The 12,390-nt window shown below is 60.3% G+C and overlaps 1 protein-coding gene and 1 long non-coding RNA gene across 18 annotated transcripts in view; both read left to right on the top strand.

The window, feature by feature from the left end:
- The window catches only part of PRR12 (proline rich 12), a 73,167-nt gene that overhangs the window by 44,277 nt on the left and 16,500 nt on the right, over positions 1-12,390 (top strand). The window contains 3 exon segments of the mRNA XM_090127548.1: positions 3,415-3,848; positions 8,948-9,064; positions 10,995-11,128. Coding sequence (XP_089983674.1) covers positions 3,415-3,848; positions 8,948-9,064; positions 10,995-11,128 — 685 coding nt within the window.
- Positions 5,142-8,880, top strand: LOC149914261 (uncharacterized). Of its 17 annotated transcripts, none has more exons than XR_016460695.1 (6): positions 5,142-5,557; positions 5,670-5,762; positions 6,357-6,642; positions 6,715-6,907; positions 7,192-7,404; positions 7,899-8,880. It is a non-coding gene; the product is annotated as an uncharacterized LOC149914261 (long non-coding RNA). The 17 variants fall into 17 exon arrangements; XR_016460692.1 differs by having other exon boundaries at positions 5,142-5,762; positions 7,192-7,220; positions 7,312-7,404; XR_016460684.1 differs by having other exon boundaries at positions 5,142-5,762; positions 7,899-8,591; positions 8,622-8,880.

Raw genomic sequence — 12,390 nt, 5'->3', positions numbered from 1 at the left:
GTGGGTTTGGGGGGGGTTTTGGGGTCCGCAGGGAAGTTTTGGGGTCCATAGAGAACTTACGGGGTCTTTTGGGGTGCAGAGATGTTGTCATGGGGGGTTTTGGGGTCCACAGGGAAGTTTTGGGGTCATTTTGGGGTCCACAGGGTACTTATGGGGTCTTTTGGGGTGCAGAGATGTCATCTTGGGGGGGTTTTGGGGTCCACAGGGAACTTAGGGGGTCCTTTTGGGATTGGGAAAGGGGGGGGAGTGGTTAATGGGGTTGGAAGGAGCGGATGGTGGGGGGGGTGGGGATCAGAGGTGGTGGGTTGGGGGGGTTTTGGGGTCCGCAGGGAAGTTTTGGGGTCATTTTGGGGTCCACGGGGGACTTAGGGGGTCATTTTGGGGTCCAGAGGGAACTTAGGGGGTCATTTTGGGGTCTACAGGGAACTTATGGGGTCTATATGGGGTCCAGAGATGTTGTGTTGGGAGGGATTTGGGGTCTACAGGGAACTTAGGGGGTCTTTTGGGGTGCAGAGATGTCATCTTGGGGGGCTTTTGGGGTCCACAGGGAACTTATGGGGTCTTTTGGGGTGCAGAGATGTTGTCATGGGGGGGTTTTGGGGTCTGCAGGGAAGTTTTGGGGTCATTTTGGGGTCCACGGGGGGACTTAGGGGGTCATTTTGGGGTCCATAGAGAACTTAGGGGGTCTTTTGGGGTGCAGAGATGTCATCTCGGGGGGCTTTTGGGGTCCACAGGGAACTTATGGGGTCTATATGGGGTCCAGAGATGTTGTGTTGGGAAGGATTTGGGGTCCACAGGGAACTTTTGGGGTCATGTTGGGGTCCACAGGGTACTTATGGGGTCTTTTGGGGTGCAGAGATGTCATCTTGGGGGGCTTTTGGGGTCCACAGGGAACTTAGGGGGTCCTTTTGGGATTGGGAAAGGGGGGGGGGTGGTTAATGGGGTTGGAAGGAGCGGATGGTGGGGGGGTGGGGATCAGAGGTGGTGGGTTTGGGGGGGGTTTTGGGGTTCGCAGGGAAGTTTTGGGGTCATTTTGGGGTCCAGAGGGAACTTATGGGGTCTTTTGGGGTGCAGAGATGTCATCTTGGGGGGGTTTTGGGGTCCACAGAGAACTTTTGGGGTCATTTTGGGGTACAGAGGTGTCATCTTGGGGGGTTTTGGGGGTCCATAGGGAACTTAGGGGGTCTTTTGGGGTGCAGAGGGAACTTAGGGGGTCTTCTGGGGTCCACAGGGAACTTATGGGGTCTTTTGGGGTGCAGAGATGTTGTCATGGGGGGGTTTTGGGGTCCACAGGGAAGTTTTGGGGTCATTTTGGGGTCCACGGGGGACTTAGGGGGTCATTTTGGGGTCCACAGGGAACTTATGGGGTCTTTTGGGGTGCAGAGATGTCATCTCGGGGGGGTTTTGGGGTCCACAGGGAACTTATGGGGTCTATATGGGGTCCAGAGATGTTGTGTTGGGAAGGATTTGGGGTCCACAGGGAACTTTTGGGGTCATGTTGGGGTCCACAGGGTACTTATGGGGTCTTTTGGGGTGCAGAGATGTCATCTTGGGGGGCTTTTGGGGTCCACAGGGAACTTAGGGGGTCCTTTTGGGATTGGGAAAGGGGGGGGGGTGGTTAATGGGGTTGGAAGGAGCGGATGGTGGGGGGGTGGGGATCAGAGGTGGTGGGTTTGGGGGGGGTTTTGGGGTTCGCAGGGAAGTTTTGGGGTCATTTTGGGGTCCAGAGGGAACTTATGGGGTCTTTTGGGGTGCAGAGATGTCATCTTGGGGGGGTTTTGGGGTCCACAGAGAACTTTTGGGGTCATTTTGGGGTACAGAGGTGTCATCTTGGGGGGTTTTGGGGGTCCATAGGGAACTTAGGGGGTCTTTTGGGGTGCAGAGGGAACTTAGGGGGTCTTCTGGGGTCCACAGGGAACTTATGGGGTCTTTTGGGGTGCAGAGATGTTGTCATGGGGGGGTTTTGGGGTCCACAGGGAAGTTTTGGGGTCATTTTGGGGTCCACGGGGGACTTAGGGGGTCATTTTGGAGTCCATAGAGAACTTATGGGGTCTATATGGGGTCCAGAGATGTTGTGTTGGGAGGGATTTGGGGTCTACAGGGAACTTAGGGGGTCTTTTGGGGTGCAGAGATGTCATCTTGGGGGGCTTTTGGGGTCCACAGGGAACTTAGGGGGTCTTTTGGGGTGCAGAGATGTTGTCTTGGGGGGGTATTAGGGTCCACAGGGAACTTATGGGGTCTTTTGGGGTCCATAGAGAACTTGTGGGGTCTTTTGGGGTGCAGAGATGTCATCTTGGGGGGCTTTTGGGGTCCACAGGGAACTTAGGGGGTCCTTTTGGGTTTGGGAAGGGGGGGAGGGGGTTAATGGGGTTGGAAGGAGCGGATGGTGGGGGGGTGGGGATCAGATGTGGTGGGTTTGGGGGGGGTTTTGGGGTCCGCAGGGAAGTTTTGGGGTCATTTTGGGGTCCATGGGGGACTTAGGGGGTCATTTTGGGGTCCAGAGGGAACTTAGGGGGTCTTTTGGGGTCCACAGGGAACTTATGGGGTCCTTTTGGGGTCCAGAGATGTTGTGCTGGGAGGGATTTGGGGTCTGTAGGGAACTTATGTCCATAGTGATCTTATGGGGTCTTCATGGGATCCATGGTGACCTTATGGGATTCATAGGGACCCTTTGGGCTCTATAGTGACCTTATGGGATTCTCGTGGGATCCATGGTGATCTTATGGGATCCATAGGGACCTTATGGGGTACGTAGTGACCTTATGGGGTCTTCATGGGATCCACGGTGATCTTATGGGATCCATGGGGACCTGATGGGATTCATAGGGACCCTTTGGGCTCTATGGTGACCTTATGGGATTCTCGTGGGATCTATGGTGATCTTATCGGATCCATAGTGACCTTTGGGGTTCATAGTGATATTATGGGATCTTCATGGGATCCGCTGTGACTGTATGGGATCCATGGGGACCTGATGGGATTCATAGGGACCCTTTGGGCTCTATAGCGACCTTATGGGATTCTCATGGGATCCATGGTGATCTTATGGGATCCATAGGGACCTTATGGGGTACGTAGTGACCTTATGGGGTCTTCATGGGATCCACGGTGATCTTATGGGATCCATGGGGACCTGATGGGATTCATAGGGACCCTTTGGGCTCTATAGTGACCTTATGGGATTCTCGTGGGATCTATGGTGATCTTACGGGATCCGTAGGGACTTTATGGGGTATGTAGTGACCTTATGGGGTCTTCCTGGGACCTGTGGTGACTTTATGGGATCCATAGGGCCCTTATGGGATTTTTTGGGGGTGGGGGGAGGTCTCCATTCTCCCACATTGCCCCCTACGCCCCCCCTCCCCCAACTCTATACACACCCCGTAACCCCACCCCTCTTTTTCTCCCTCCCAGACCCCCCTCCTCCACCCCCCCCACCCCCACCCCCCTCCCTCCCCCCCAGCCCCCTCCCCACCCCGGATCTCCCCCCTCTCACCCCCCCCCAACCATCCCCAACCCCTCCCCTCCCTCAACCCCCACCCCTCCCTCCCCCTCCCCCCCTCCCCACCACCACCACCACCACCACCACCCTCCTCCCCCCTCCGTCCCCCCTCCCCGTCCCACCCCCCATCCCGGATCCTTCACCCCCCCCCCCGGCCCCCCCAGCCGAGCTCCCATCCCCCGACGGGGAGGAAGCTGAAGATTCTCGCCCGCTGCACCTGGCCAAGAAGCAGGAAACGGCCGCCGTCTGCGGGGACACCGAGGATGAGGAGGAGAGCGGGGGGGAGGGCATCTTCAGGGAGAGGGACGAGTTCGTCGTGCGCGTCGATGACATCCCGGCCCTCAAGGTGGGGAAACTGGGGTGGTGGGGGGCACTGGGAGGCACTGGGAGGGGATTAGAGGGGGATTGGGGGCACTGGGAGGCACTGGGAGGGGATTAGAGGGGGATTGGGGGCACTGGGAGGCACTGGGAGGGGATTAGAGGGGGATTGGGGGCACTGGGATGGGACTAGAAGGGACTGGGAGGCACTGGGATGGGACTAGGAGGCACTGGGAGGGACTGGGATGGGACTAGGAGGCACTGGGAGAGGGATTGGAAGCACTGGGAGGGACTGGGATGGGACTAGAAGGCACTGGGAGAGGGATTGGAGGGACTGGGATGGACTGGGAGGGGATTAGAGGGGGATTGGAAGCACTGGGAGGCACTGGGATGGGACTAGAAGGGACTGGGAGGGACTGGGAGGCACTGGAATGGGACTAGGAGGGAATGGGAGAGGGGTTGGAGGCACTGGGAGGGACTGGGATGCAGACTGGGAGGCACTGGGATGGACTGGGAGGCACTGGGAGGGATGGGGAGGGGATTAGAGGGAGATTGGAGGCACTGGGATGGGACTAGGATGGGACTAGAAGGCACTGGGAGAGGGATTGGAGGGACTGGGATGGACTGGGAGGGGATTAGAGGGGGATTGGAAGCACTGGGAGGCACTGGGATGGGACTAGAAGGGCCTGGGAGGGACTGGGAGGCACTGGGATGGGACTAGAAGGGAATGGGAGGGACTGGGAGGCACTGGGAGGCACTGGGATGGGACTAGGAGGGAATGGGAGAGGGGTTGGAGGCACTGGGAGGGACTGGGATGCAGACTGGGAGGCACTGGGATGGACTGGGAGGCACTGGGAGGGATGGGGAGGGGATTAGAGGGGGATTGGGGGCACTGGGATGGGACTGGGATGGACTGGGAAGCACTGGGATGGGACTAGGAGGCACTGGGAGGGACTGGGATGGGACTAGGAGGCACTGGGAGAGGGATTGGAGGCACTGGGAGGGACTGGGATGGGACTGGGAGGGACTGGGAGAGGGATTGGGATGGGACTGGGATGGACTGGGAGGGGATTAGAGGGGGATTGGAAGCACTGGGAGGCACTGGGATGGGACTAGAAGGGACTGGGAGGGACTGGGAGGCACTGGGATGGGACTAGGAGGGAATGGGAGAGGGGTTGGAGGCACTGGGAGGGACTGGGATGCAGACTGGGAGGCACTGGGATGGACTGGGAGGCACTGGGAGGGATGGAGAGGGCATCTTCAGGGAGAGGGACGAGTTCGTCGTGCGCGTCGACGACATCCCGGCCCTCAAGGTGGGGAAACTGGGGGGGGTGGGGGGCACTGGGAGGCACTGGGAGGGACTGGGAGGGGATTAGAGGGGGATTGGGGGAACTGGGATGGGACCAGGGGCAGTAGGAAGGGGCTGGGATGGACTGGGAGGCACTGGGAGGGACTGGAAGAGATTGGGATGCAGATTGGAGGACCTGGAAGGGAACTGGTAGGAACTGGGAGGGACTGGGATGGACTGAGAGGGAACTGGGAGGCACTGGGAGGCACTGGGATGTGGATTGGAGGCCCTGGAAGGGAACTGGTAGGAACTGGGAGGGACTGGGTGCACTGGGATGGACTGGGAGGTACTGGGATGGACTGGGAGGGAACTGGGAGGCACTGGGAGGCACTGGGGTGGGGATTGGAGGCCCTGGAAGGGAGCTGGAAGGTACTGGGATGTACTGGGAGGTACTGGGAGGCACTGGGAGGGAACTGGGAGGCACTGGGGTGCGGATTGGAGGCCATGGAAGGGAACTGGGATGGACTGGGAGGGACTGGGATCACTGGGATGTACTGGGAGGTACTGGGATGGACTGGGAGGTACTGGGAGGGAACTGGAAGGCACTGGGAGGCACTGGGATGCAGATTGGAGGCCCTGGAAGGGAGCTGGAAGGTACTGGGATGTACTGGGAGGGACTGGGATGGACTGGGAGGCACTGGGATGAGGATTGGAGGCCCTGGAAGGGAACTGGTAGGAACTGGGAGGGACTGGGATGGACTGAGAGGGAACTGGGAGGCACTGGGAGGTACTGGAAAGGACTGGGAGGCACTGGGATGGACTGGGAGGGAACTGGGAGGCACTGGGATGGACTGGGATGCGGCTTGGAGGCCCTGGAAGGGAACTGGTAGGAACTGCGATGTACTGGGAGGGACTGAGAGGGAACTGGGAGGCACTGGGATGCGGATTGGAGGCCCTGAAAGGGAACTGGTAGGAACTGGGATGGACTGGGAGGGACTGGGAGGGAACTGGGAGGTACTGGGAGGGAACTGGGAGGCACTAGGAGGCACTGGGATGAGGATTGGAGGCCCTGGAAGGGAGATGGAAGGTACTGGGATGTACTGGGAGGGACTGGGATGTACTGGGAGGCACTGGGAGGCACTGGTATGTGGATTGAAGGCCCTGGAAGGGAACTGGTAGGAACTGGGAGGGACTGGGATGGACTGGGAGCACTGGGATGTACTGGGAGGTACTGGGAGGCACTGGGAGGTACTGGGATGGACTGGGAGGGAACTGGGAGGCACTGGGAGGCACTGGGATGTGGATTGGAGGCCCTAGAAGGGATCTGGAAGGTACTGGGAGAGACTGGGAGCACTGGGATGGACTGGGAGGGAACTGGGAGGCACTGGGATACGGATTGGAGGCCCTGGAAGGGAACTGGGATGGACTGGGAGGGACTGGGATCACTGGAATGTACTGGGAGGTACTGGGATGGACTGGGAGGTACTGGGAGGCACTGGGAGGGAGCTGGGAGGTACTGGGAGGGAACTGGGAGGCCCTGGGAGGCACTGGGATGCGGATTGGAGGCCCTGGAAGGGAGATGGAAGGTACTGGGATGGACTGGGAGGGACTGGGAGCGCTGGGATGTACTGGGAGGTACTGGGAGGGACTGGGAGGCCCTGGAAGGGAACTGGTAGGAACTGGGATGGACTGGGAGGGACTGGGAGGGAACTGGGAGGTACTGGGATGGACTGGGAGGCACTGGGATGTGGATTGGAGGCCCTGGAAGGGAGCTGGAAGGTACTGGGATGGACTGGGAGGTACTGGGATGGACTGGGATGTACTGGGAGGTACTGGGATGGACTGGGAGGCACTGGGATGGACTGGGAGGCACTGGGAGGGACTGGGAGGGACTGGGAGGGACTGGGATACAGATTGGAGGCCCTGGAAGGGAACTGGTAGGAACTGGGATGGCCTGGGAGGGACTGGGATGGACTGGGAGGCACTGGGATGAGGATTGGAGGCGCTGGAAGGGAACTGGTAGGAACTGGGATGGCCTGGGAGGTACTGGGATGGACTGGGAGGCACTGGGATGGACTGGGAGGGACTGGGAGCACTGGGATGTACTGGGAGGTACTGGGATGGACTGGGAGGCACTGGGATGGACTGGGATGTACTGGGAGGTACTGGGATGGACTGGGAGGTACTGGGAGGGAACTGGGAGGCACTGGGAGGGAACTGGGATGTGGATTGGAGGCCCTGGAAGGGAGCTGGAAGGTACTGGGATGTACTGGGAGGGACTGGGATGGACTGGGAGGCACTGGGATGAGGATTGGAGGCGCTGGAAGGGAACTGGTAGGAACTGGGAGGGACTGGGATGGACTGAGAGGGAACTGGGAGGCACTGGGAGGTACTGGGAAGGACTGGGAGGCACTGGGATGGGCTGGGAGGTACTGGGAGGGAACTGGGAGGCACTGGGAGGCACTGGGATGCGGATTGGAGGCCCTGGAAGGGAACTGGTAGGAACTGGGAGGGACTGGGATGGACTGGGAGGGAACTGGAAGGCACTGGGATGTGGATTGGAGGACCTGGAAGGGAACTGGTAGGAACTGGGAGGGACTGGGATGGATTGAGAGGGAACTGGGAGGCACTGGGATGGACTGGGAGGGAACTGGGAGGGAACTGGGAGGGAACTGGGAGGCACTGGGATACGGATTGGAGGCCCTGGAAGGGAACTGGTAGGAACTGGGATGGCCTGGGAGGGACTGGGAGCACTGGGATGTACTGGGAGGTACTGGGATGGACTGGGAGGGAACTGGGAGGCACTGGGATGTGGATTGGAGGCCCTGGAAGGGAACTGGAAGGTACTGGGATGTACTGGGAGGGAACTGGGAGGGAACTGGGAGGGAACTGGGAGGCACTGGGATACGGATTGGAGGCCCTGGAAGGGAACTGGTAGGAACTGGGATGGCCTGGGAGGGACTGGGAGCACTGGGATGTACTGGGAGGTACTGGGATGGACTGGGAGGGAACTGGGAGGCACTGGGATGTGGATTGGAGGCCCTGGAAGGGAACTGGAAGGTACTGGGATGTACTGGGAGGGAACTGGGAGGGAACTGGGAGGCACTGGGATACGGATTGGAGGCCCTGGAAGGGAACTGGTAGGAACTGGGATGGACTGGGAGCGCTGGGATGGACTGGGAGGCACTGGGAGGTACTGGGAGGGAACTGGGAGGCACTGGGAGGCACTGGGATGAGGATTGGAGGCCCTGGAAGGGAGCTGGAAGGTACTGGGATGTACTGGGAGGGACTGGGATGGACTGGGAGGGAACTGGGAGGGAACTGGGAGGCACTGGGATGCGGATTGGAGGCCCTGGAAGGGAACTGGTAGGAACTGGGAGGGACTGGGAGGGAACTGGGAGGTACTGGGAGGCACTGGGAGGCACTGGGATGTGGATTGGAGGCCCTGGAAGGGAACTGGTAGTAACTGGGATGTACTGGGAGGTACTGGGATGGACTGGGAGGCACTGGGAGGGACTGGGAGCACTGGGATGTACTGGGAGGTACTGGGATGGACTGGGAGGCACTGGGATGGACTGGGATGGACTGGGAGGGAACTGGGAGGCACTGGAATACAGATTGGATGCCCTGGAAGGGAACTGGTATGAACTGGAAGATACTGGGATGTACTGGGAGACAATTCTGTGTTGTTTTTTTTTTGGGGGGGGGGTCTCTCAGCCCCCCATCATCATTTTCTCGCATCCATTTTGGTGCTTTTTGGGCCCATTTTGGGGCTGGGGGGGGGGGGGGCATCACACAGACCCCCCCCCCCCAATTTTGTTGCCCCCCCCCCCCAATAGCTGGCGCTGCAGACGGGCCGGGAGCCCCCCCCGATTTGGAGGGTGCAGAAAGCTCTGCTGCAAAAGTTCACCCCCGAAATCAAAGATGGGCAGAGGCAGTTCTGTGCCACCAGCAATGTGAGTGGGGGGGGGGGGGGCAAAAAAAATGGAGGGGGGGGCACAAAAATGGGGGGGGGGCACAAAAATGGGGAAGGTGGGGAACAAAAATGGGGAGGGGGAGGTGTAAAAAATGAAAGGAGGGGCCCAAAAGTGGAGGGGGGGGGGAGAAAAGTGCTGAAATGGGGGGGGGGGGGAGGGTAAAATGGTGGGGGGGTGGGGGGGGGAACAAAAATGGGGAGGGGGGGAACAAAAATGGGGAGGGGGAGGTGTGAAAAATGAAAGGAGGGGCCCAAAAGTGGAGGGGGGGGGAGAAAAGTGCTGAAATTGGGTGGGGGGGGGGGAGGGTAAAATGGTGGGGGGGTGGGGGGGGGCATAAAAATGGGGAGGGGGAGGTGTAGAAAATGAAAGGAGGGGCCCAAAAGTGGAGGGGGGGGGAGAAAAGTGATGAAATGGGGGGGGGGGGAGGGTAAAATGGTGGGGGGGTGGGGGGGGGAACAAAAATGGGGAGGGGGAGATGTAAAGAATGAAAGGAGGGGCCCAAAAGTGGAGGGGGGGGGGAGAAAAGTGCTGAAATGGGGTGGGGGGGGGGAGGGTAAAATGGTGGGGGGGTGGGGGGGGGGCACAAAAATGGGGAGGGGGAGGTGTGAAAAATGAAAGGAGGGGCCCAAAAGTGGAGGGGGGGGAAATGGGGGGGGTGGGAAAATGGGGAGGGGGAGAAAAGTGGTGAAATGGGGAGGGGGGGGGGAAGGGTGAAATTGAGGGGGGGGGGTTAAAAATGGAGGGAGGGACCCAAAAATGGGGGGGGGTGGGAAATGGGGGACCCTAAAATGGGGAGGGGGGGTAAAAATGGGGGGGGGAGGGACCCAAAATGGGGGGGGGGATCTAAAAAATGGAGGGAGGGGCCCAAAAATGGGGGGGGGTGGGCAAAAATGGGGGGGATCTGAAAAATGGAGGACCCTAAAATGGGGGGGGGAGGGGGATCTCTATAATGGAGGGGGGGGCAAAAAAAAAAGGGGGATCTCTAATGGGGGGGGGCAACAAAAATGGGGGATTTCTATGATGGGGGGGGGCAATAAAATGGGGGATGTCTATGATGGGGGGGGCAATAAAATGGGGGATCTCTAATGGGGGGGGCAATAAAATGGGGGATGTCTATAATGGGGGGGGGCAACAAAAATGGGGGATTTCTATGATGGGGGGGCAACAAAAATGGGGGATCTCTAATGGGGGGGGGCAACAGAAATGGGGGATTTCTATGATGGGGGGGGCAATAAAATGGGGGATTTCTATGATGGGGGGGGGCAACAAAAACGGGGGGTTTCTATGATGGGGGGGGGGAATAAAATGGGGGGAATCCCTAATGGGGGGGGGCAACAAAATGGGGGATCCCTAATGGGGGGGGGGCAACAGAAATGGGGGATTTCTATGATGGGGGGGCAATAAAAATGGGGTATTAAGGGGGGGGGCGACACAATGGGGGATGTCTATAATGGGGGGGGGCAACAAAAATGAGGGATCTCTAATGGGGGGGGGCAATAAAATGGGGGATTTCTATAATGGGGGGGGGCAATAAAATGGGGGATCCCTAATGGGGGGGGGCAACAAAAATGGGGGATGTCTATGATGGGGGGGGGCAACAAATGGGGGATTTCTATGATGGGGGGGCAACAAAAATGGGGTATTAAGGGGGGGGCGACACAATGGGGGATGTCTATAATGGGGGGGGGGCAACAAAATGGGGGATTTCTATGATGGGGGGGGCAACAAAATGGGGGATCCCTAATGGGGGGGGGGCAACAGAAATAGGGGATTTCTATGATGGGGGGGCAACAGAAATGGGGGATCTCTATAATGGGGGGGGCAACAAAATGAGGGATCCCTAATGGGGGGGGGGTGTTGATAATGGGGTGTGACCCCCCCCCCCTTTTTATGTCCCCCCCCCCCCCAGTATTTGGGGTATTTTGGGGACGCCAAGAATCGCTACCAGCGCCTCTACGTCAAGTTCCTGGAGAACGTCAACAAGAAGGATTACGTCAGGGTCTGCTCCAGGAAACCCTGGCATCGCCCCATGGCTGCTGTCAGGTGGGGGGGGGCGCGGGGGGGGGCAGTGGGGGGGGGCAATAAGGGGGGGCAATGGGGGAAGGGGGGGTAATGGGGGGAGGGAGGGGAATGGGGGGAATGGGGGTAATGGGGGGATGGGGGTGATGGAAACCTTGGCATCGCCCCATGGCTGCTGTCAGGTGGGGGGGGGCGCGGGGGGGGCAGTGGGGGGGGGCAATGGGGGGTGGCAATGGGGGAAGGGGGGGGAATGGGGGGAGGGAGGGGAATGGGGCAATGGGGGTAATGGGGGAAATAGGGGCGGTGGGGGGGTGAAAACAATGGGGGGCAATGGGGGCAATGGAAACCTTGGCATCGCCCCATGGCTGCTGTCAGGTGGGGGGGGGCGCGGGGGGGGCAGCGGGGGGGCAATGGGGGTGATGGGGGGAATGGGGGAGATGGGGGAGATGGAAACAATGGGGGACAATGGGGGGAATGGAAACCTTGGCATCGCCCCATGGCTGCTGTCAGGTGGGGGGGGGCGCGGGGGGGGCACGGGGGGGGGCACGGGGGGGGCAATGGGGGGAGGGAGGGGAATGGGGGTAATGGGGGGATGGGGGTGATGGAAACCTTGGCATCGCCCCATGGCTGCTGTCAGGTGGGGGGGGGTGCGGGGGGGGGCAGTGGGGGGGGGTAATGGGGGTGGCAATGGGGGAAGGGGGGGGAATGGGGGGAGGGAGGGGAATGGGGGTAATGGGGGGATGGGGGTGATGGAAACCTTGGCATCACCCCATGGCTGCTGTCAGGTTGGGGGGGCGCGGGGGGGGGCAGTGGGGGGGGGGTGGGGGGGGGCAATGAGGGGAGGGGGGGCAATGGGGGGGGGGGCAATGGGGGTGATGGGGGAATGGGGGCAATTGGGGGGAATGGAAACCCTGGCATCGCCCCATGGCTGCTGTCAGGTGGGGGGGGCACGGGGGGGGGCAGTGGGGGGGGCGCTGGGGGGGGCAATGGGGGGAAATGGGGGAAACAGAGGCATGGGGGGGGGGCGGTGGGGGGGATGAAAACAATGGGGGGGAATGGGGGCAATGGGGACAATGGGGTTGATGGAAACCTTGGCATCGCCCCATGGCTGCTGTCATGCGGGGGGGGGGGGGGGCGCGGGGGGGGGCAGTGGGGGGGGGCAATGCGGGGGGGGCAATGGGGGAAGGGGGGGGAATGGGGGGAGGGAGGGGAATGGGGGTAATGGGGGTAATGGGGGGATGGGGGTGATGGAAACCTTGGCATCGCCCCATGGCTGCTGTCAGGTG

The sequence above is a fragment of the Phasianus colchicus genome, chromosome 31, assembly GCF_987193195.1.
Source record: "Phasianus colchicus chromosome 31, bPhaCol1.hap1.1, whole genome shotgun sequence".
NCBI lineage: Eukaryota > Metazoa > Chordata > Aves > Galliformes > Phasianidae > Phasianus > Phasianus colchicus.
Note: the sequence above shows the minus strand (reverse complement) of the source record. Positions and strands in the feature narration are given on the sequence as shown.